The sequence below is a fragment of the Piliocolobus tephrosceles genome, chromosome 1, assembly GCF_002776525.5.
Source record: "Piliocolobus tephrosceles isolate RC106 chromosome 1, ASM277652v3, whole genome shotgun sequence".
In the NCBI taxonomy this organism is placed as follows: domain Eukaryota; kingdom Metazoa; phylum Chordata; class Mammalia; order Primates; family Cercopithecidae; genus Piliocolobus; species Piliocolobus tephrosceles.
The window spans coordinates 101,461,317-101,486,596 of NC_045434.1; the positions used below are offsets into that span (position 1 = coordinate 101,461,317).

The following is a 25,280-nucleotide window of genomic DNA, read 5'->3' on the forward strand; positions in this document are numbered from 1 at the left end:
TGAGAAAGAGAGGGGAAAACTGCAGGAGCACAGCCTTATGTGAGAAATAAGCAGTACAATCAGTGCATGCATGGTGGTGCTGGCCCCAAGGCCAGAGCAGGGACTGTTCCTCCACATAGTGAGAAGGCAGTGACAAGGCAGTGTGTGGGGTATAAAGGTAGGCAATCTGCCAAATTTGCTAATGGAAAATGGAGTTGTTCTTTTCTGATTGTTTCTATTTTCTCAGTGAATTGAGAGTCAAAGTGATTAGCTGAGAATGAGTAGAAAGGGGCTATGGCAGAAGAGAAGTTGTGACTGGCCCTCTTGGGACGGGAGAACAAATGGACTGGGAAAAGGTAGTAGAGTTACCAGGCCATGGTGAGGGTCCACTTGAGATGTATGTTTGTACATTTAAAGCTAACAAGTTAGTACAAAGTTGTGTTTTTCTTCATCTATGTTTAGCTGCTCAGATGCAGGCGTCGAGTAGATTAAGAGTTGGGTTTAACCAAAATTGAAGGTTTGGTAGGCCAGTCCAACAGAGAGCACAAATGGCAAAGTGTGTGCAAGGGATTGCTTATGGTGAGGCACCATGGTTAATCTGAGCTGGGTAAGGAGAGAAAAGAGGTGATGAGGTGTAATAAATGGTAAAAACGTAGAGGAGTCAGTGGTGGTCTCAGTGGGAGAAAAAGGTGTGGGGGCACTTTAAACAGGAGCTGGGAAGATAGAGGTGGTTGGAAATTGCAATGCATGAAATTAAAATGTTGGAGGTGGCATAAACACTGTAATAACAAAGTCCACATTATGACTGTGGAGTGGGAGGCTAAAGTCATGGTCCATCAACGTGGACATGGACATGGGAGCGTCAATGAGAGGGTAGGGCAGGTGAATTATCTTATGTGGAGACTGACATCTCACATCCATTGCGATGACTGATGGTGAAGAGGAAAGCGGTGATCTATGTGCTTAAATTTTATGAATGAGGGACAGTGGAACATGACAGTTAGTTGGCTGCAAGAATAAAGGGCACTGGGTTGCACAGACTGCAGCATGTGCTTTAAGACAGTAGGGTTTTTGAGAGGAGGAAGTGGAGATATACCCTGGAAGTAATAGTATGAAGCAAAGAGGACACAGGCCTTGTTGTAAGCACTTAAAGTGTGTTGGATTGACAAGAAGCAACAGGTATTTCAGAGAAGAGATTGGAAATGAAGAATTTCACTGATGACAGAACTTTGCAAAAGGCTCAGTGTAAGAGCAGGAGGTGACAGAGCAAGGTAGGAGATTGAGTTAGAACACCACCACACCAAGATATATGGAGATAAGAATTTAAAGATAAGATGGAAGATTTAGATATCCTGGACCGCTGGGGGCACCTAGACATTCTCTGTCTGTAGGAACATGAAGTCAACCATATCGCCCTAACGCAGGAACCACTCCAGCTCTTTTCTGTGTTCTCTACAGGCTCATATTAGACACGGGGTTGGTGGTAGGGATAATTGAATGAACTAAGGAGTGAATGCATGATTCTCGTAAAAGGTAGAGGAAGATTGGTGCTGTGGGAGGAGTGGAGGGAGACATTCATTTGGAAAATCAGATGGCAAGAGCCTTTTTATTGAGTAATAGAAGAGCAAAGCAGAAAGACCAGAATCTGGAGTCAAAAGACATCGTTGAGTTCTCATTCTGCAACTTCCTAGCTGTAGATCTTTGGGAAAATGACTCCTTTATACATAACTCTGACCTCATCTATAAAGTAAACCTTTCCTCCTTAGGAGATTGAGCTTCAAACTGTCACCTTTTTGAGGCTCCTGTCCCTTTACTATAACAGTAATTGCATCCACTTGGAAATTGTGTAGAGCTGTACAAATAAAAGGGTGGACAATAAACAGGAGAAATATAGTAGGTTCCACATACTCTAATGCCCAGCCCTTGGCCTGTGTGCCAGCACTCACTCCCAACTCCTTGAAAAGCTACTACTAAAAGAGTTTCCCTTTGGTTTTGAAAGATGTTTCTTATAATGCACAGCACTTTAAAATAATAACAACTAACACCACAGAGAGGAGTGTGGAACACCCAGTGAGAGTAATACAGATAAGGAGCCAGGGTCTAAAACAAGCCACATAGGATTACCTTGGGACATGATACAACAGGGAACATCATAACCTCCCTGCTTAGATGGCAGGGCAGAAACAAGGCTGCTACAGAGCCTGATGGAGTAGGAGGAACCACGCCCAGCCACACATGCTCAAAAGCAGGTCAGCTATGTGCATGTTGGAGAGATGCTGTTTGTCTTTGACTCGCCCATGTTCTGAGTGAGCCCTTTGGCCCAGTTTTAGAAGCAGACTGAGCCACGGTGAGTAGAGGCGGGGCTTAAGGAGGCAGGAGTCCTGGGGCTTTATAAAGCCCTGTTGGGCACCGCTGGGCATCTCTTTCAAGGTCTGTGAACTGCTGGCTTTCTCATTGCTCCTCTGGAGATGCAGCGTCTGTTGACTCCAGTGAAGAACATTCTGCAACTGACAAGAGTGATGCAGGAAGCCTCCCTCACACCTGCTCGCCTGCTCCCAGCAGCCCACCAAACGTGAGTCACTTTTTGATAAGCATCTTGTAACTAGTAAAAGAGACAGAGGTCTGCTCTCGGGGAAAACTCACTAGAATCCCACTCAAAATTTGGCAAGACTTGTGCACAGCAGCCTTAGACAAGCAAGTTAACTTTACAGGGTCTCAGTTACCTCATCTCTAAACAGACAATCCCTTTCAGCTGTAGAATGAGAAGAGCCCAAACCTCTGACACATGCTGTGTTTGTGAGCAATGGCATCTTTTACTCCATCAACTGCACGAAGCAGTAGAAATATCAGTACCAGGGCCACAGCTCTCCTCTCTCCACTACCATTCCAACCTTTACCCCTAGCCTCTGCCAAGACCCTCAGGACCTGTGCCAACTGCAGTGTTAGTAAAACCAGTGACTTTAAATCACTGCAGCAGGATCAAAAATGGACCGAGGATAAGAAGCTATGTTTGTCTTGTGTTCCAATTTTATGAAAAGGGGAAATGTGTGTTTATGTGTGTATGTGTACATGTTCTTTGCAAGAACAGGCACACTCCTTTTCTTTGTAAATACTCCCTGAACGTGGCCCAAGTGCTTATGTTTTCCATAGTCAGCGATGATGGTAATACAGCTATCGTTAGTGCCTCCGGCTCCCAGCCACCTATGTGTTGTTGTCTAGTCCCCAAACAATTCACTACACATTGGGACTGGTTTTATATTCTATGACTACTAAATATTTAGAAAAAAGGTTTTGATCTAGTGTCTTTCCTTGCCAAATACCCAGGGAACCTGGGTGTATAGATGTGCATGGTAGGGGCTGATGCACATAGCTTTCTTACATTCTTCACTGTGCTACCATCACCTCGCTCTCCCCATGCACTGCCAAACCCTGCATGTAGGTTAAATGTCCCAGCTCAGGATTTAACCTGTTTCTATGTTTGTGAAGAAGAGATTGATGTGGGTTTGCTTGTTTCGATAGCAATAGTTGGCCATCAGCCAAAAGACACACATCAATCCTCCCCGGCATTCTGACTTCCTTGGTTCAAACTCTTGGAACCATTCACAGTTCCCTTCTGGTGTATTTACAGTTCATCCCATTAGGCATGGCTTGAACTAATATTGCTTTTCATGAGTCATCTTTTCTCTATATGTCTAATCGCCTTTAATCCAACCCACATTGGCTCTAACTCCAACCTAAAAGTGACTTCGTCTCAGCATCTGCTTTGCTGTCTTCAAAATTAAGCAAGACTTGTGCCCTCCACGTCCTGTATTTCTCATGTATTGTCTCCCTGCTCCCCTACATATCTGCATCTCCAGGGTTCCTTAGTTGTTCAGTCACCCCCTGCTGTGGCCACTGCCCCTTCATTCCCCTCCAGTTCTTCACTGGCAGAAGTCTGTCATCCATCAAGGTTTGCCTCAAATGCAGTCTCTTCCATGAAGCTTCCCTGATCCTCCAACCCGCTGAAATCTCTGCTTCCTTTGAACTCCTGTGGATTTTGCCCACATCCCTCTTTTGGCCCTGACCACATTCTGCCTTGAAGTTGGGTTATATGTGTGCTTATCATTCCTCGCATTGGTCAAGGAGGTCTCAAGAACCTCGCCCTCTTCTTTTCTTTGTCCAACCTCTTTGTTCAACCCTCACAACCCCTTCCCAGCACAGTGCCTGAAATGTAGTAATAATTTTGAAACACAAGGGAAGGAGGCAAGATGGAATAAAGAAGGAAAGATGTGGTACATGTTCTTGAAGTGGACAACACCAGGAGAAAATGATTTAAAATTACACAAAGTGATCGTTCTTTAGAGAAAGCACAAGATGAGAAGGATACTCTTAACTACGGTGGCCTGAAGCTTCCGAAGCCTCTACGTGTTAATTTTCTTCAAGGCTTTATAATCCATTTCTAGAAATAGCTCCCCACCAAGACAGCTACAAAAGTTACCAACTGACCCGTTCTAAGCTTCTTGCAAGCTTAGATTTCTAACTGGGAAGAAAGGGAGGGAGTCAGCCCAGAGAAGGCAGAGTGAGAACGAGGCTGAGAGAAAGGCAGCCAAGCTGGCAGTACAAGCACTAGCTAACCATTAGCTCCTAGGCACTGGGGAAGCTCCTCTGTAAATATTTGAGAGTACAAACTCCAGTTATTTGGAGGGCGTCAAATAAACAGGGCAGATAAATAAACTCCAAACCTCTCCTGTCAGATATAATGTGTATTTATCACTTTGTTTCACTATCTTGTGATCATATCATTCACTTTTGCCTGACAGCTGTCCTTAAAAGTGACCTTCCTGCTGGGAGAATTGGGGCTACCAGAGGCTCAGAATCCCAAAGGTGATTGTTAGACACATTCAATCTGAGTTTCAGCTCCTGTAGAGTGGAGCTAAATTTATAAGCCTGGCACCCAAGGCAGTGAACGGACAGAATATTTCTAACACATGATAAACTATGAAGTTACCCTGAGCGCATCACTTTACCAGTGTGTGCCTTGGTTTCACTATCTATAAAATGAAGAATGTTGCTGAAGTGAACAGAAGGTAGGAAGTACTTTTGTATGGGAGCAGTACAGAGATCACCAAGTTCGCCTCCCATATGCTCCCATACAAAAGGGAACATAGATTTTCACCAGGGATGTTAAGAATCTGGGTTGAAGAAAAGTGGATTGGTCCAGAAAAGAAATAAATCATCTCTCCCCTCTTCTGCTGACCCCTTTCCCCCGTCTTTTTTTTCCTCTACTCTCATTTAGAATTGCTCTTTCTGCTCTCTGTGTTCCCTGTATATTTAGCTGTAAAAATGTCTGCCTCTTTCACTGGGCTGTGCTCTCTTTATGGGCACAATGCATGTCTTATTCACTACTGTGTATTTGGACTAGAACTGTGTTGGGTGTGCTCAATAAACATTGGAAGGCCCAATCAGAAAAATCAGCTAGCAGAAAACTTACTTATAAGTAGGGAAAACAGTGGGTATATTCTTGTGTAGAAAAAAAGAAAGAAGAAAGAGAAAGGCATATAATTAGAGGTATACTTTAAAAATGAGTAAAGATTGTATCTTTACTCATGGCGATGTTGAAAGATTTATACAAGCCCTATAAGGGCTTATAACATGTAGAAGTAAAGTATATGACAATAATAGTTCAAAAGGCTGCAGAGAGTAAATAAAGGCAACCTAAAGTTTTTGCAGTGTGCCAAATGTAAGAAGTATTAATTTAAGTAAGATTTCAACAAGCCAGTTAAGCATGTTATAATCTTTAAGGTCATCAGTAAAAGGAAAAGAGGGTATAAGATGAATAATAAATATTTACTTAACCAAAAAGGATAGGGAAAAGGAGGAATAAAAGAACAAAGAACAAATGAGACAAATAGAAACAAATGAAAAAATAGACTTAGTTCCGGGTGGTGGCTCATGCCTATAATCCCAGCACTTTGGGAGACCGAGGTGGGCTGATCACGAGGCCAGGAGATTGAGATCATCCTGGCTAACCCATCTCTATTAAAACTACAAAAAATTAGCCGGGCGTGTTGGCGGGCACCTGTAGTCCCATCTACTCGGGAGGCTGAGGCAGGAGATTGGCGTGAACCTAGGAGGCAGAGCTTGAAATAAGCAGAGATCACGCCACTGCACTCCACCCTGGGTGACAGAGTGAGACTCCTCTCAAAAAAAAAAAAGAAAAAAGAAAAAAAAAAGACTTAGTTCCAACTATATCAGTAATTACAACAAATATAAATGGATGAAATACTCAAATTAAAACACCACTATTGTTAGACTTATTAAAATTTTTTTAAAGGACTAAAAATATACACCGGTTACAAGAGACGTATGTTAAAGATAAAGACTTTAAGAAGTTGAAAGTAAAAAGGGACAGAAAAAGACATACCATGCAAACAGTAAGCAAAAAGCTAATGTAGCTATATCGATATCAGGAAAGGAAACTATGCCAAGAATATCACAAAGGCGAAAAGGGATATTTAATAAGGATAAAGGGGTCAATTCAATGAAAAGATATAACAATACTAAATTTGTAGTCATCTGATAACGTAGCTTCAAAACATCTAGAAAATTAATTAAATGATTGCTATATTACTGTCTTTTGAGGGAACTGTCTACAGACCATTAGTGGGAGTTTGATTGTTATCTCCATCACAGGTTTTCTACAGCCTCTGCTGTTCCCCTGGCCAAAACAGATACTTGGCCAAAAGACGTGGGCATCCTGGCCCTGGAGGTCTACTTCCCAGCCCAATATGTGGACCAAACTGACCTGGAGAAGTATAACAATGTGGAAGCAGGAAAGTATACAGTGGGCTTGGGCCAGACTCGTATGGGCTTCTGCTCAGTCCAAGAGGACATCAACTCCCTGTGCCTGACGGTGGTGCAACGGCTGATGGAGCGCATACAGCTCCCCTGGGACTCTGTGGGCAGGCTGGAAGTAGGCACTGAGACCATCATTGACAAATCCAAAGCTGTCAAAACAGTGCTCATGGAACTCTTCCAGGATTCAGGCAATACTGATATTGAGGGCATAGATACCACCAATGCCTGCTACGGTGGTACTGCCTCCCTCTTCAATGCTGCCAACTGGATGGAGTCCAGTTCCTGGGATGGTATGTACTGCCACGAGCCTTATGTAAGAAAGGTGCTGGGATTGGAGGCTGAATATTATCAGTTTTGCTTTTCAGTTCCCCAGGTGGCTTCAACTAGTGAAGGAAGGACAATACATTCACACAGCTGCTGCTATCATCCAACAATAACCACTTAGACTTATATAGCTTTACACAGTTAGGTAGCATGTTCACATAGCCATTCATTTAATTCTTACAACAGCCTAGGAAGTGTGTATTATACCAGATTTATAGATGAGAACATGGAAGATCTGATATTCTACACATAGTGAGTGGCAGAGGCAAAAATGCCAAACCACATCTGATATATTTCCTATTGTACTGTACCTGCTTCTCTTAAACATGTCCTAAGTCTCTGAGAGAGACATTGGTGATACTGAAAGATTTATACAAGTTTAGATGTTCAGGAAAAAAACACCCTCGTAGAAATAGGCCCAGAAAACCACAGGATAGACTGTGAATATTTCTCCTCTTTCTTCCTTAGCTGGCTCCTCGGATATTGCTTTTTGCTTAACGTATTAACATTACCTTGTATCTTACTTATATCTTCTCCCAATGCTGTACTGGAGGACTAACCCTGGTTGTTATGGCAAGAAACAATTCAAGGGAAACAGTACAATATGAGAGTTTGAAGCCATAGCTCTATCAATAAACAATGATAAATTTCCTAACCTTTTGAGCCTCTGGGTTCTTATATGCCTATCTGCCTTGCTTAACTCATAAGAGGACTGAATAAAATAATTCATAGAAATGTGAAATTTTCATAAAGATATAAAAAAGTGTGTTGGCAGTAGTTAAGACACTGTATTTACTAAGTTTGAAACTAGGATTAAAAACCTTAGAAACCATGATGAGCATTAATTATAAAATTAATCAAAAAGCCTTAATATTGGCAGAGTCCTCAGAGATTATCTAATTCAATATCTTTTGCCTTAGAAAAAAGAGGTCAAAAGGAGTTTGACAGTTTATCTCTGTTCATGCAGCAAGACAGTGCAATTCCAAAAGTCCATTCCATGCTTTTCCAACTGCCCTACCTGGCTCCATCATTAACAATTCCACTGACATGGGATGGTCCAGTCTACATCATCAAGTCTGTTCTTAAAGTGCCTCTCCTACTTGATACTTGTATTACTACCTCTCTAGTAACCCCTACCACCATTACCACCAGATATGTCCAACCAATTATTTAGTTGAGGAGTAGAAATGAAAAATAAGGGGCATTCACCAGCCTTTAACCTAAAATCAAAGAGCCTATTCTTGAGATCATTGTCAGCCTTAAGCATGCCATTTCAAATGAGTAGACTCTTCTGAGGGACTGGGTATTCCACAGATGGGGTTGCAAATGCATCTTTTAAAAAAAATACGGTATCTTGGTATAAAAGTAGAAGTTTTAAAAATAAGTTATTGAAATGTGAATTTTTAGTTTGTATTTAAAACGAAAACACCTAAGCTTGAGCCTGGACTCTCGGACTATATACCCTGCAGGTGACAGCAACCACCAGGACCAGAGGATGACAGTGTGAATGAGAACTCTGCTTCTGACCTAACCAATCATTCACCTGGGGACCCTCAGGTGGGAGGGAGTGGCTCTGAGACTCAGGGAGTTCTGAATCACTCCAGAGAAAAGAGGAGGGCATGAGGAAAGAGAAGAGTATTTCTGGCTCAGATTGGCTGGGAGTCCCCATGTTTTCTTGTCTTTTTTAAAAAAAATGAAAGTAATTAAAATTTGTATTTGGAAAAAAACATACCCATACACAAAAGTATATAAAGTGAAGAAAAACTCAGCCGGTCGCAGTGGCTCATGCCTGTAATCCCAGAACTTTGGGAAGCCAAGGAGGGCAGATCACAAGGTCAGGAGATCGAGACCATCCTGGCTAACACGGGGAAACCCCATCTCTACTAAAAATATAAAAAATTAGCCGGGCGTGGTGGCGGGTGCCTGTAGTCCCAGCTACTCGGGAGGCTGAGGCAGGAGAATGGCATGAGCCCAGGAGGTGGAGCTTGCAGTGAACCAAGATCATGCCACTGCACTCCAGCCTGGGTGACAGTGAGACTCTGTCTCAAAAAAAAAAAAAAAAAAAGTGAAGAAAAACTCCTCATTTGATCCCCCCTCCACCGTTACGACTTCCCAAAATTTAACACTAGTGGTTTCTTTGTATTCTTCCAATATTTTTTTCTAGGTCCTACAAGTATACACGTATTTATTCCATTTTAAACATTGTATAAAATATTCCTCATCTCTTAGGTCTTAGAGATAATTCTGTATCAACATATATAAGGTCCATCTGATTATTTTTAAAACCACAATATTCTTTGATGGATATGCCAAATTTTATTTAATTAGTCCCATATTGTTGGATATTTAGTTTTTTGCAATGATAAATAAGGTTTTAATGAACATTGTACAACAGCTTTGTATGCTTTTGGCATTGTATTATAAGAATAAATTCCTAGAAGTGGAATCTCAGGATAGATTGATTTAAAAGTTTGATAAAGTGTGCCAAATTCTTCTCCAAAATGTTGTACTAACTTACATTACTACAATGTATATATTATCAAACTTTTTTGTTAATTTAACAAGTAAAATTATAATGTTTTTGATTTGCTTTTCTTTTATCATAAAAAATCTTGAATATTTCTATGTTGTTTATTGGCCATTTTTCTATTATATAGTTTGCCTTTTTAAAAAAAATTTTTTTTTTTTTTTGGCAGAGTCTCACTCTGTTGCCAGGCTGAAGTGCAGTGGCAGTAATCTCCGCTCACTGCAACCTCTGCCTCCCAGGTTCAAGCAATTCTCCTGCCTCAGCCTCCTGAGTAGCTGGGACTACAGGTGCCCACCACTGTGTCCAGCTCATTTTTTGTATTTTCAGTAGAGATAGGGTTTCACTGTGTTAGCCAGGATGGTCTCGATCTCCTGACCTCCTGATCCTCCCTCCTCGGCCTCCCAAAGTGCTGGGATTACAGGCGTGAGCCACCATGCCCGGCCTAGCTTGCCTTTTTAGTGAAACTTTTATAAATGAAGATAAACTGCTTTTTGTTGGTTTTAAGTACTGTAAATACTTCCCCAATTTGTCTTTTGACTTTGTTTCTGATAGAAGGCTTTGATTTTTAGGTAATCAAATGTACTGGTCTTTTCCTAAATGGATTCTAAATACTTTTCTATCATTTCTAAAATTTTCAAAATGTGTGTGTGTGTGTGTGTGTGTGTGTGTGTGTGTGTATACAGGTAGAAAAAAGTATTGTTTTCCCTTAATTTTATGTATATAAAATTATATATACTTAAATATATATTTATATATATTAAATATACCAATATACATATACTAATATATTTATATATACTAAATATATATTTACATTTATATTTTTATATGAATTATTTTTATACGTATTTTATACATATTTTTATATGAATTATTAGATATATATATATATATACACACACATATGTATATACACACACGTGCACATAACATTGGGGAAGAAAACAATACTTTTTCATTGATGTTGGAGTTGGGATTATTATAATTCTTAAGAGAAGGTTCCTGGATTTCAGTGAATTTGGGTTGGAGTCCTGACTCTGAATCCTTATCCTACCATTTATTAGCTATGTGGTTTTTGGGCAAGTGGCTTAAATTCTTTAGGCCTCAGTTTCTTCATCTGTAGGATGGGGATAACTATATCTGCTATATAGATTTATCATGAGGATTAAATTATGTGGAAATATGTCTCCCAAAGCAGTGCTGTGGGTGAATACTGGGAGCGTCCTCACAGGTCAGAATACTAAAATTACCACCATATCTCACCCACAAACTCGAGTTTTTGGGACAGTACTTCTGACAGATGAAAGTGGAACACATAATAGTCAAGACCACAATTATTTATTGAATACTAGTCTGATATCATAACGTTAGTGACTATGGATCATTTACTCTACATAAACTCTTTTCACACTGAAAATAGTGCCATGCAATTCAAGGCACATGGCTCAGGATCCAGTCAGAACCGGGTTTGAATATCAAAATCCATATTAACTAGGTATGTGACCTTATACTAGTTACTCAGTCTCTCAGGAAGGCAATGTCTTCACTTATGAATGTGGATGTTACCTACCTCACTGGATTGTTTGAGGAATTGTTTAAGGATAACTAGTGTCCTACTAGTGTTTTAAGTGTAGTTTCCCTCCCTGTCCTTTACCTTCTATGATTTAGGATATAATTTCAGGATCATGGAGTGCTATAAGGAGATGAGTACAAACACAAACCTGAATTTCTCCGAAAGTGTCAATTAACACATTTTTCACTGGAGTCAGAGACAGAATTCTGTATAAATGAGTGTTTTAGAGAGTGTCAGGACGCTAAATTTTGACTTTACATTTCAAATGTATCATGAATTGCACTAGAACATAAGCTCCATAGGACTGGGATTTTTTATTTTGTTTATCACTCTATATCTAGGACCTAGAATTGTGCCTGGTACACAGTAGGCACTCAGTCTACTCCAGATTTCATAGTGATGGTAATTATTTCTTGTTTCTCTTTACAGGTCGTTATGCCATGGTAGTCTGTGGAGACATCGCCGTCTATCCCAGTGGTAATGCTCGTCCCACAGGTGGGGCCGGAGCTGTGGCTATGCTGATTGGGCCCAAGGCCCCTCTGGCCCTGGAGCGAGGTTTGTAGTAAACCATTATCAAGAGGCTGTGCATGGCATAGCCAAGAACATAGATCCTAATCCCATATTGGCACACCTGCTACTCAGGGCTAGGGTATGGGTTTGAGGATGGTATTGCTTGCCTCTAAAAAGGGCTGATCTATGGAGCAGAGGGAGGAGAGGAGAAATAGGGGAGGGGAATCCACCAGGTTTCCTCTCCTGTGTCATCAGGCATTGGGATAATGATGCATGAAATGAGTGGTGCAGATACTGGTGAGGAACCTTAGGGAACTCTTCTGGCAATCGAAGATTAAAATAGATAACTGGATATAAAGCACAAGTCTTTCCTTTGAGACTCTTGGCTTCTATTCCAGGTTTTGTTAAGCCCATGTAGGTGAGGAAAGACAAATGTACATCTCATTTGTGTAATACCAACAACCTGTCCAACTCCTTTTGAATATGCGAGGGATATTGAATGGGCTCGAACTTGGACATGGGACACAGATAATGACCAGAAAGCTCTTTTTACATGGTTCTGTCATCCTTTGCGCTCAAGGTAGCCTGCATTGTGTGGTCTCTGAAACCCTCTGTGTGCCTTTCCAGGACTGAGAGGAACCCATATGGAGAATGTGTATGACTTCTACAAACCAAATTTGGCCTCGGAGTACCCATTGGTGGATGGGAAGCTTTCCATCCAGTGCTACTTGCGGGCCTTGGATCGATGTTACACCTCATACCGTAAAAAAATCCAGAACCAGTGGAAGCAAGGTATGCGACTCAGAGGCCAGACAGTGGGGCTCTATTTACGTAGGCCAAGAGTTTGTACCCAAAGGCCATGGCAAGGTCTCTTCTCTCCTGCCTTGAAAATAACGTCAAGAGAATTGTTTCCTGTCCTCTTTCTTACGCTCTTCCCTGGGTCTATGCTAAAATCCATTTGGATGTCATTCAAGTTCAGATGTAAAATGGCTTCTAACTTGAGCTAAATAAAAGAAAGTAAACAATCCAGGGCAAGGCCCCCAGTATGAAACCAAGGGGTGTCAGCCACTTGGGGAGACGGCATTAAGAGGCCGGGCAACCACATTCTACAGTGGTTGGCATTTGTTTCTGGTTAAGTCAGGCAAGGTTTGGTGCTTGGTTTGTAGTTTACCATCTTTTAAAGTCTGACGTTGAGAAATCGTACCTATATTTTCTATATGCTAAAGTGTTGTCAGTGATTTTTCTCTTTGTGGCGCTATTGCAGGTTGATTTTATTTTCACCTTTAGTTTTGAAATTTCCCGGCTGAGAAATATGTACTGCTTTCATAAGCAGAAAAGAAGCAAATAAGTCTTCCTTTTAAAATACAGAGAAGCAGGGAGTGGTGGTTCACGCCTGTAATCCCAGCACTTTGGGAAGCTGAGGCAGGAGGATCACTTGAATCCAGGAATTTGAGACCAATGTGGGCAACAAAGCAAGACCCTGTCGCTAAAAAAAAAAAAAAAAAAAAAAAAAAAAAGTCCAAAAGTTAGCCAGGCATGGTGGCATGAGCCTGTAGTCCCAGCTACTCAGAAGGCTGAGATGGGGGTAATTGCTTGAGAACAGGAGCCCATACAGTGAGCTATGATCAAGCGACTGCCCTCCAGCCTGGACTGCAGAGTGACACAAACCCTGTCTCTAAGAACATATGCATAAATAAAAATAAGTACAGTTAAACCCACTTTAAAGAAATAAATAGTATTCTTGCCTGCTCAGGCATGCCCAGATGGGCATCCGCAAAAGACAGATTGCAGTGTGGGAGAAGGCATGGATGCCTTGGGGGTGGCATAAAGAGCTACCTCTTGTCGCTTTCCACTGCAGTGGGTGGGGGACCACCTACCAGAGGTGAACCTTATGGGTAAGAAGTTGCCTTGGGCCTCTCTGCCTCTGTCTGTCTTCTGTAATTGGTTATTTGCTCTTAACTCCTCTGAATTCTTGTGGCATTTAAATTTTACTCCTTATTTGCGTATGTAATGTGACAGATGAGGCTTTGGATCCCGGCACTAAAATGTAATCTTTCCTAAGGGCAAAGATTGCATTGCACTCCTCTTCAGAGTGAGAGAGACAGTCCGTAGAGTAGAGTCAGAGACATCTGAACCTGAATCCCAAACTAGCCTTTTTAAAGTTGGGTTACCTTGGGCAGATGACAATGTTTTGGAGACTGGTTCCTCCTCTGGAAAATGAAGAAAATTATATAACACAAGGTTGATTTGAGATGAGTATCACAGAGACTGGTAATAGTAGACACAAAGACTTTGTTTCTTTCCCTTCTTTCCTTATTAGTAGAGAATGCTTAGTAAGTGCATGTAAAATGAATAAATAAAGCTTATATGCATTTGCAGGAGGTGGGAAGTAGTTCCCTGGGAGGCCTGGAGAAACTTGGCACAGTTAAATCTCAGGGAGGAGATCTAAATGGCTCGCCCCTCATGCCCCATCCTTGCCTTCACGCTTCCTCTTCCAGCTGGCAGCGATCAACCCTTCACCCTTGATGATTTACAGTACATGATCTTTCATACACCCTTTTGCAAGATGGTCCAGAAGTCTCTGGCTCGCCTGATGTTCAATGACTTCCTGTCAGCCAGCAGCGACACACAAACCAGCTTATACAAGGGGCTGGAGGCTTTCAGGTGAGTCCTCTTCTTGGGGATCCTAGAGGCTGGTAAGGGGTGAGCAAGAAGGAGGCTTCTTCAGGCCTTGAGTCTGGACCACCAGCACCCCTGTGGGGGACAAATGGCAATCCTCCAACTAAACAGGAACGATCCTAGGTCCTTCTGCGCGGTAGTGGGTTATTGCCTGGGTAGAGCCCTCCATGAGTTAATGCAGGGAAACACAGGGGATTTGGCAGCACTGCAGGATAAAGGGACAGTAAGAAACTACAGAGAAGAAAGAAAGAAAGAGAGAAAGGCAGAAAGGGAGAAAAGGAGGAAGGGAGAAAGAAAGAATAGCTAAATCATTCAGTCAATAAACATTTTCTGAACATGTTATGTGCTAGACATCGTACTAACCTCTGAGGATACTAAAATGAATGTGACTCCATGATCCCTGCCCTAGAGGATCTCACAGTCTAAACAGACACAAAAACGTAGAAGTAAATGATCACACTACAGGGTAGCAATTTGCGAAGTGTCAGGTCCCATTCTCACTTGTCATTGTCTTAATTCGTGTCCTACTTTTTGCTTCACTTTCTTCCATCTATAAAATGGGGATATTCCAGCTCACCCCCTTAGATGTGAAAAAGCAGAAGGAATGCTGTTTATTGATTCACCACACCAATCACTAATATTTACAAAGAAATATCTTCAATACAGTTTCCACTGGGAAAGGAATCTTTCCCTTTCTTCTTGGTACCTGTTTATTTCAAATTTCGGTCAATTTTATCAACAATAGAATAGGCTACCAAGTGTAGCCCCTGTTACTAACTAGTACTCCTAACCCTGCCACTAACTAAAACATCAAAATTAGCACAAACACTGCTTGTAAGACTGGCCCTATTGAAACAAAAAGTATAACGTATACCAAATATACTAGCTTAATATCTTTAATATATAAGGATATTATCAATAATAAAATAAATACCCTAATAGAAAAATGAGCAAACGATATGAACGGAAAATTTTCTCAAAGAAGAAATGTATATGATCACATTTTAAATATGCATGTTGATTAATAAACTGTTTACTCAAGTTACCATTTTCTCCAGATAGTCTTTTTAAAATGTGAATACCCAGAATTGTCAAGGCTATGGGAAAATGGGCAGTAGTGGATGTGTAAATGGATCAGGTGTTTTGAGGAGTAACAGGAGAGCATGAAGCCAAAGCCTTAAAGATGTGCAACCTTTGGGCTCAGTAGTCCCACGTGTTTAAAAGAACACCTACCTATTCACTGTAGTGTTTTAACTAGCAAGGAACAGGAGCAGGAAGATAGGTTAACATAGGGTACATCCTGTCATGGACCATTCTTCAGCCTTTACAAATAATGTTATAGAATGTCATGGAAAACACACGCATGTGCACACACACACACACACACACACACAGAGAGAGTTAAAAAAGTAGGCTAACCACAACACATAGCATGATTTTCTTTCTAATTTTCTAGTAAACTGTATAAAAGTAGGGATGGATTCCACCAGAAAAATATGCTGTAAGTGCTCTCTCTGAATGGTAAGTCCATTAGTGGTATGTTCTCCTTTGGGCTGTTCTGTATTTCCAAATACTGTAGAAAAAACATGCGCCAAAAGTCTTCTCTCCAGAAGCTGTTACTTTTCCCCCCTTGCTCCCTCCCTCTCCTCCCCTGGCCTCTCACATGGCTACCTCTGGCTGCCTCACAGGGGGCTAAAGCTGGAAGACACCTACACCAACAAGGACCTGGATAAAGCACTTCTAAAGGCCTCTCAGGACATGTTCGACAAGAAAACCAAGGCCTCCCTTTACCTCTCCACGCACAATGGGAACATGTACACCTCATCCTTGTACGGGTGTCTGGCCTCACTTCTGTCCCAGTGAGTACTGTGTCTGGCTCTGTGTCCTACATGCACACCCCCAGCCTCCACCACCATGGTCTGTGGGGTCAAAAATGTTGGGTCTCTCTTCTGGCTCAGAAATTTAAAAGAAAGGAAGGGGACTAGTATGGTGGCTTATGCCTGTAATCTCAGCATTTGGGGAGGTTTAGGGGGGCAGATTGCCTGAGCCTAGGAGTTCGAGACCCGCCTGGGCAAAGTGGTGAAACCTCATCTCTACAAAAATTAGCTGAGCATGGTTGTGTGCACGTGTAGTCCCAGCTGCTCGGGAGGCTGAAGTGGGAGGATGGTTTGAGCTCAGGAGTGGAAGGTTGCAGTGAGCCATGATTGTGTCATTGGGCTCCAACCTGGATGACAGAATGAGACCCTGTCATAAATAAATAAATAAATATAAAAGAAAGGAGGGGAGGGAGAAGGCAGGAAAAGGAAGGAAGATGAAAGAAACTCGTACCGAAGGTGTATGTATAGGCGGATTTACAGTCTGTATCAGACAGTGGTCTCCAAAGTGAAGTACATGATGTCAAGGGATGGGCAAGATCTGTTCGGGTGCATGAAGAAAACAGTAGCTTTTGTATGCATATTTTTGTCTCATTTATTTAAAATCTCTCTACTTAGTAGAGCATGGTGGTTAAATGGGTCTGATGTTAGAGCCCACAACTTGGGTTCAAATTTTTTTAACCACTTATTAGGGTTGACCTGGGGCAATACTCAACCTCAATGCGCTTCACTTTTCTTATCTGTAGCATATGTGCCATCACGATACCTGTGTTCTACTGTTTTTATGAGCATTAAGTGTCTAAAACAATTAAAATAGCAGTGCTCAGCGGGTGCTCAAATGTTGGATGTTATTTCTATTCATTTTCTGTTGTGTGGGTTTTATAAGGAAGTACTGCATATAACATAGGAAAGGGCTAGGTGAGGTGGCTCATGCCTGTAAACCCAGGACTTTGGAAGGCTGAGGCAGGAGGATCTCTTGAGTTCAGGAGTTTGAGACCAGCCTTGGGAACACAGGGAGACCCCATCTCTACAAAAAATTTTTAAAACAATTAGCCATGGATGTTTGCGGTGGCTCACGCCTGTGATACCAACACTTTGGGAGGCCAAGGTGGGAAGATCATCTGAGGTCAGGAGTTTGAGACCAACCTGGCCAACAGGGCAAAACCCCTTCTCTACTAAAAATACAAAAATTAACCAGGCATGGTGGTTCGCGCCTGTAGTCCCAGCAATTTGAGAAGCTGAGGCATGAGAATTGCTTGAACCTGGGAGGCAGAGGTTGCAGTGAGCTGAGATCGAGCTACTGCACTCTAGCCCAGGTGACAGAGTGAGACTCTGTCTCAAAAAAGAAAAAAATAGCTGAGTGTGGCAGCTTGCACCTGTAGTCCCAGCTACTCAGCATCCTGAATCCTGAGATGGGAGGATCACTTGAGCCCAGGAGGTAAAGGCTACAGTGAGCCATGATCACACCACTGCACTCCAGGCACTCCAGGCTGTGCAACAAAGCAAGACTCTGCTAAAAAAAAAAAAAAAAAAAAAAATACAGGAAATAATGCTTATGGGTGAACTTGATCAAATTATTACTCACAGGGGATGATCAAAAAGTTCTGACTGCTGAACCATTACCAGTCAACACGTGAGCCTGAAGGGTGAGTCCAGTGGTCTGATCTCCACTTGGAGGCACCTTCTGAAGGTGCTGAATTTATCCTATCCTCACGAGAGGGTAGAAGCTCTATGTACACCAAAAATTATCTTGTGTTTCCTCTGCCTTATATAGCTGGGATATTAGCTGCTTTCCTTTTGGCAAGGTTTCCTACACATAGGCCTGTCCCTGAGGTCTACCAGAAGTCCCTCTTTATGTAGGGTGCCTGGAACCCATTTCTAGCTGCGTGAGGTAGACAGGGAGAAGATCAGGATGATAGGCTGTTGTTCTATTTGCAGTGCAGAATATATTTTATATATATATATAAATAAAATGTTTTTTTTTTTTTTTTTTTTTTTTTTTTGAGACGGAGTCTCACTCTGTTGCCCGGGCTGGAGTGCAGTGGCCAGATCTCAGCTCACTGCAAGCTCTGCCTCCCGGGTTTACGCCATTCTCCTGCCTCAGCCTCCCGAGTAGCTGGGACTACAGGCGCCCGCCACCTCGCCCGGCTAGTGTTTTGTATTTTTTAGTAGAGACGGGTTTTCACTGTGTTAGCCAGGATGGTCTCGATCTCCTGACCTCGTGATCCACCCGTCTCGGCCTCCCAAAGTGCTGGGATTACAGGCTTGAGCCACCGCGCCCGGCCTAAATATAATGTGTTTTTTATTTGATTTTTTTCCCCACAGCCACTCTGCCCAAGAACTGGCTGGCTCCAGGATTGGTGCCTTCTCTTATGGCTCTGGTTTAGCAGCAAGTTTCTTTTCGCTTCGAGTGTCCCAGGATGCTTCTCCAGGTGAGTCTCATCTTTCTAGTAGGCATTCCTGACAAGATTCATCTGGTAGAATAACCATCTTCTTCCCCACCATTGCTGAGGCTGCCGTCTCGACAGAGTTAATGTTATTATTAATAGCAAAGTAAATCACTGAAGGGATTTAAGCATGGAGGAAGTTGGTTTAATTTATGTGTTTAAAGCACTTCTTTGGCTGCTACTTAGAGACTAGATTGAAAAGGAACAAAGGTGGATATGGCGAAACCACTTAGATTGTTTCAGTAAATAGTTCAGGCAAGAGGTAATGGTTGCTTGGTTACAATTGATTAAAGAGAAGTTGATGGATTTGAGATACCTAATAAGAATGTATCGATTATTTTGTGATTGATGTGATTAAGGACATGCATCGAAGTACTATGTGGCATACACCTTGACCAAATCAGTGTGTCTGCCTGCCCGTTTTGCTAACAAGTATGTTTGCTTATCGTTTCTTGGTATTCTAAGCCACACACACTGCACAGTCCTCCAGGTGTAACCTCCCACAGAACCTGACTCTGTTGGACTCGTGATTGGCAATAGTGATAATGACAATGAAGAAGGTATAACAATCTTGCTTTTGCTTACCAGGCTCTCCCCTGGACAAGTTGGTGTCCAGTACATCAGACCTGCCAAAGCGCCTAGACTCCCGAAAGTGTATGTCTCCTGAGGAGTTCACAGAAATAATGAACCAAAGAGAGCAATTCTACCATAAGGGTAAGAAAAGGGGCAGGAAGAGAGGAAGAGAAGGTAACTCATCTCAGACCCCATTCCAGTAGCTGGGAGTCAGGGATTCCTCAGAAATCTAGAATGTAGTAGTCCAAGGTCAAGACTTCTATGAGATATGGTTGGGAGAAGATTTGCTAGAAGATCTGTTGTCCAAAGGGGCAAGAAGTGGTTGCGAAAACAGAGGATAGAGTTGGGAAGAGGGAGGCAGGATGCAGCTTCCTAGTATAGAATATAGCTAAACACCCAGAATGTGTGGTCCCATGGAAGCCAGAAGTATAGTCTTTGAAAATACTGTCTGCAACAGTTGAAAGAGTGTGCAGACTTTGGAGCTAGATATCCAAATCTAACCCTGAGCTGTGCCACTCACTAGCTGTTTATCTTTGCAAAAATTGTTAAACTTTTCTCAATGGTCTTATTTCTAAAATCATCTGATTTTGCAGGATTTCCAAACAAATTAAATGAATTACTCTACATAAATATGTTATCAACTAATATTACTGTCTCCTCCAAATTGCCCTCTTTCTCCACCAAACATAAAAACAAAATATTGCCCCAAAAGTGACAAATAAAAGGAAAATGAAACCCAAAGGTAATATTAGAGAGATTAGTTAGTGATTTTAAAACCATGGTACTGCACAGTTTTACCATGGTTTCTATAGGTTTTATATATATTCTCAAGCAAAACTTGAGATACATGTTTGTAGCATGGTCTCAAAAGAAGACAGAATATATGGAATTGGAAATGTTCCAGAAAACCTAGACCTAGTGGTCATTGATCTCTTCTGGACCAGTGGATATGTTATAGCAAAGAAAGACAATGAAAATTAAAATAGACCCAGGCGCAGTGGCTCACACCTGTAATGCTAGCCCTTTGGGAGGGAGAGGCAGGTGGATCACTTGAGGCCAGGAGTTTGAGACCAGTCTGGCCAACATGGTGAAACCCCATCTCTACTAAAAATATAAAAATATGAATATAATATGAAAAAATAAAAATTATATAAAAATTAGATGGACGTGGTACCACACACCTGTAATCTCAGCTACTTGGGAGGCTGAGGAGAACTGCTTGAACCCAGGAGGCAGAGGCTGCAGTGAGCTGAGATCACACCACCACACTCTAGCCTGGGTGACAGAGCAAGACTCCGTCTCAAAACAAAAAAAAAAAAAAAAAAGAAAGAAAAGAAAAATAGGACCTCTAAGACAAACATTAATGGACAAAGCACTGAAATACTGCAATGAATCAGAACCAGAAAATTTAGTTTAGAAGGAAGTGTCTGTTAGGAAACAGGAAGCTGGGAATTACATCTCAAAGTAGGAACTATTGGCAAAAGGATGGGATGAAGATTTCAGCGGAGGAAGGCTATGTTTACTGTAGGAAAATGTTGTACTCTTATAATAAAAGTCTTAATAGCCTTTTATTAAGGCCTTAAGTGCTAGATTCAAGATGGCCACTCCTCTGGTTCTGCCGGTCTAGTGTTCTATTTGGTGGACTAAGGGTGACCTTGTAGCCCCTTTCAGCACAGCCAAGAGAGCTTCACTGTGGAGGTGCAGACATCTTCATTACCATTTTCTCTTCCAAAAACTCATACAACTCTTTGTGAGTACTGCCTCTTCTCCTCTTTCCACAGTGAATTTCTCCCCACCTGGTGACGTAAACAGCCTTTTCCCAGGTACTTGGTACCTGGAGCGAGTGGACGAGCTGCATCGCCGAAAGTATGCCCGGCGTCCCATCTAAAGGTGGTGAGTGAGAGTTTGCAGAGTTGGTGGCATAAGACCCTAAAGTCTTCCTCTGGGTAACAACACAGAGAGGGTGGGGACATGTGCAGGGAGAAGAGAGTTTAATGGAAGAGGATTGGAGTGAGAGGAGAAATGGGAGCATTATTTGTGATATTTTTAAAAGGAAAAGCAAGTATGCAGAATAGGAATCTTGTAGTTTGGGAACATTAACCAGGCCAGGGAGGGTTCATAGCTTTCAAACTAATCAGAAGTGGAGATTTGCACCATAAAGACCAATTAAAACTCTTGAGGCTCTTTGCCTTGGAAGGCAAAAGCTTGAGGGGACAAACATGTTCTGAAATCTTGAATGTGAGAAATAAGAGTTGGATTTGTTTTCCTGATCTGCTGAAGATAGGAAGCTCTCCTAGAAGAAGCTTGACAGATTAGCATTCAGAGCATCCGTTGAGTGAACAGGCTATGAACCTGAACCTACAGAAATCATTACTCTAGGGGGATGAGATCAACAGATCTGATGAGCAACAGAACAACCAAGATGAGCAGCCCCAAAGCCTCAGAAATGGTACACACCAATGTGTGGGAGACAAATTCATAAGGAAATGAGTTGGTTGAAGAGTCCCTTAAAGCCAGGCACTTCCGCTGGAGGGAGTTTTAGGCTAAAGGTCGTGTAACAATTCTTATGTCATGGGATTCCTTCTGGGGAGAAGCAGTGAGGTTCAGGAAATTCACAAGGATAGGGAGAAGAGAGCAAAATGAAAGAGGATTGTGGGGAGAGGAGAAATGGGAGAATGCTCTATGATTGTTTTAAAAGGAAAGCAAACATTCAAAATAAGAATCTTGTATGAACCCAGGTAGCTGCCTTCAGTTGACCAAATAGGTAGGATAAACAGAATGACAGAGTGAGAAGATATTTATTTTACACCCGTAAATTTTAATTAGTGCAGTCTCCATGCTCAAGTTTTTAAGATTTTCCTCTCCTTTTGGTAGATGGAGAGGGAAGAGGAAAAAGGTGTGTCGAGGCAGGGATGGAGCAGAGGAAGAGAGGGAAGAAGTCAGTGGGAGGCAGAGATGCACAGATACAGACACCTGAGAGGAAGCAGAAGTGCAGCTGGAGGGATCCTGGTTTCATTCCTCACCGCTGGGATATTCGCAGGTGCTAGGCTGCTGCAGCCCAGGTGTTGTTAGGGCTAGGAGAGGTGGAGAAGCGGGCTGGGGGCCGCAGGATGCCGTTGAGAGGGCGAGCTCAGTTAGCAGGCCCTGAAGACTGTGGTACTGCCCGGGAGCCTGTGTGCGTGTTGGAAATATCGTTCTTAAGGGCAGGTCAGTAGCAAAGGGGCTGTTAAATGTGTCGACTTAGTTCATTTATCAGAAGAAGAGTGGGAGAAATAGGGAGGGAGTGGGGAAAGGGAGAGAGAAAGGTTGGGGAGAGACTCAGAGGGAGGGGGAGAAAGAAAGAGAAATTTGGAATTTTTAAAGGAGAATTTCCACATCAGGCTCCCTCTCTCTCATGGTAGACAAGCTTCTCACAAGTGCTTAGGCAGCATTATACCTGAAAAGAAAAGCTGGAACTCTTGAACTTTTCTCATGTTGATTATTAATATGAGCAGTGAACTTCCAACAATGAGATTTTAGCAGAAATGAAGGGCTGCTGTCGATGCAGAGCTCGTGGTGGAGCTCTACAGTTCTCTGCACTGCCCTAGCCTGCCCCTCCTGCTTTCCTATCACAGGCAGATGTGTGATGGGGACCCTGCCTACCCCCAGCCTTGGCTTCAGTAGGGGGTAGGCAGCTGTAGCATTGGGCATAGATCCCTCAGGTGTCCAGGCTTGGCCCTGGGTGCATAGTGGGAGCACCCTCAGGATATATTTAGGAGAGCCCCTCTGCACAGCCGCACCTCGGGCAAGAAGCAGGCACTGGGGGCAGGGTGCCCAAGAGGAGACCCATGATTGAGTGATCTTTTGTTTATTTAAGTTCTATAGATCCATGGAGAGCTTCCTGGGAAACGTATGCTAGCAGAGCTTCTGCCTGTGAATCATATTTTTAAGATCCCACTCTTAGCTGGTAAATGAATTTGAATCGACATAGTAGCCCCATAAGCATCAGCCCTGTAGAGTGAGGAGCCATCCCTAGCAGCCCCTTCATTCTTCTCCATGCTGTAATCACTGTCCTGGGCTTGTGGTGCTAAGGACTAGGGGTCCTTTGTGAAAGAGCAAGATGGAGCAATGGAGCGAAGACCTCTTCCTGAATCACTGGCCTCCAGAAATGCGCATGCAGATCAGCTGTTGCCTTCAAGATCTAGATAAACTTTCCTGTCATGTGTTATAACTTTATTATTATGAATATTGTTAAACTTCTGTGCCATTCCTGTGGATCTCCAAATTTTGTATCTTGTTCTAAGCTAATATAGGGCAATTAAAAAGAGAGAAAGAGGAAATGATTCCTGTGTTTCTTGGAACCCAGAATACAAACCCAGCTAACAGGCAGCAAGCCTACTAGACCTCCTGGGTCAGAGGGCTGGGTCCCTGCCTCACAGGCTGCCTCTGTCCCCTTGCAATTCCATTCTATTTCTGCCACGTGCCAAGTACTATGACAGAGACAAGGCAAATAAGAATGGTAGAACACAGCTTCCCCCAGCCCTGATCTAAAGACATTGCATAGACAGAGAGCAGCAGACAGGGGCCAGCAGGAGCTGTAGTTAAGATCTTCTTGGTCATTCCTTGCTGCTGTTATTTGAACAAATAAACACAGGGCAAAGGTTAACAAGTTTTTGCCTTCTACAGCCAAAAGTAAAAAAAATAAATAAATTTTGATACCTGGCAGGAAATTATTCCATTACAGGATCTTTCCCCCTTTGGGGAGGGCACTGCTTCTTCTAGGGTCCTCTTATAATGGTTCAGGGAGGTGGGGATTGAATTGAGGAGGGGAGTGGGAGGAGAGGGAAAGTATCAGGGTGTTGTCATCACTTCCTTTTAGAAAGTTTCCTCCGCCAGCCCCGTGAGGAAAGGGCACCATGGAAAAGAGAGAGGATCTTTTCCATTGGAGGGGAGCAGAGCTGGTGGGGGCAGGAGAGGAGGCCTCAGGGAGCGCTTAAAAACGGCCCCACGGGAATGAGAACCTGGGTCTGTTCCCTTCACTGTTTTTCTCAAGGCTGTTCATGCCACAACAAATCCCGGATAAGCCCCAGTTTGTTCAGCGAATCCAGCATCAGCTGACTGCCTTCCCAGGCCTCTCTCAAGGTGCCTGCAAAACTCTACTCATCACACCAGCTGCGGCCACCACTGAGCAGCCTCTCTTTGCTTCCCTCCTGCTGCCCGCACCTCCTCAGCAAGATGTTTAGGGGCCCTCAACCTGGTTGGCATCCCTAGCAGAGCAACATGTGCCTTTCGGTGTCCGTGTGCAGGGGAGAAAAGCCAGCATTCATCTTAGCTCTGGAGACAAGAGGCCTTGGGCCTGGCCTTCTATCCACACGGGAGCTCACTGTGGGGTGTTGGTGATGAAACTGCCTCCCTCAGCCTCAGTCAGCCTCAGCAACCAGAACTTCCCATACGTCCTGCATCAGAGGCCAGGCCTGTCTCCACTAGGGAAGCATTTGAGCACAAATAGGATATTAAACATATTCGACAACCAGGTTGTCAAGGGCTGACCAACTGAATGGACACGGCCCACACCCCGCACACCAGCTGGGCATCAGCACTGGTTCACCCGCAGGGCATTAGTCTTTGCCACCATTGCTCGTGCAGAGGCCCCTGGCTCCCTCCAACTTCCCTTATTCACCAACTTTTATACTGAGCCCGAGGCCTTCCTCTGGCAGCTCTGGGACACTGATGCCTGCCTGCTCTGAACAAAGCCCTCTCCCCCATATAAGGTCAGCACACGAGGGAATGAGTTACCAATGACTCTGTCAACATTTTCACCCTAAAGTCTACAGATATCCTGCAAATAAAGACTTTGCCTGTGGGCAAAAATTCACGCAGGGTGACCTAGGGCAGGAGAGAGGATGGCAGGTTGGGCAAGAATTGGGCTATGATACACTCATTCAAACGGGAATACTCAACATGTGATGTTAAAACTG

General features: G+C 43.0%; 1 protein-coding gene across 2 annotated transcripts; it reads left to right on the top strand.

The window, feature by feature from the left end:
• Positions 1-2,370: 2,370 nt before the first annotated feature.
• On the top strand, positions 2,371-24,018 carry HMGCS2 (3-hydroxy-3-methylglutaryl-CoA synthase 2). Of its 2 annotated transcripts, XM_023222812.3 has the most exons (10): positions 2,398-2,551; positions 6,652-7,106; positions 11,670-11,795; positions 12,378-12,542; positions 14,249-14,414; positions 16,118-16,288; positions 18,629-18,735; positions 19,339-19,464; positions 21,105-21,216; positions 23,180-23,994. In XM_023222812.3, the coding sequence occupies exons 1-9, from the start codon at positions 2,448-2,450 to the stop codon at positions 21,209-21,211; spliced, it is 1,527 nt and encodes a 508-aa protein (XP_023078580.1). In that variant the 5' UTR covers positions 2,398-2,447; the 3' UTR covers positions 21,212-21,216; positions 23,180-23,994. The 2 variants fall into 2 exon arrangements, with proteins under 2 accessions (XP_023078581.1, XP_023078580.1); XM_023222813.2 differs by lacking the exon at positions 11,670-11,795 and having other exon boundaries at positions 2,371-2,551; positions 23,180-24,018.
• Positions 24,019-25,280: the final 1,262 nt, after the last annotated feature.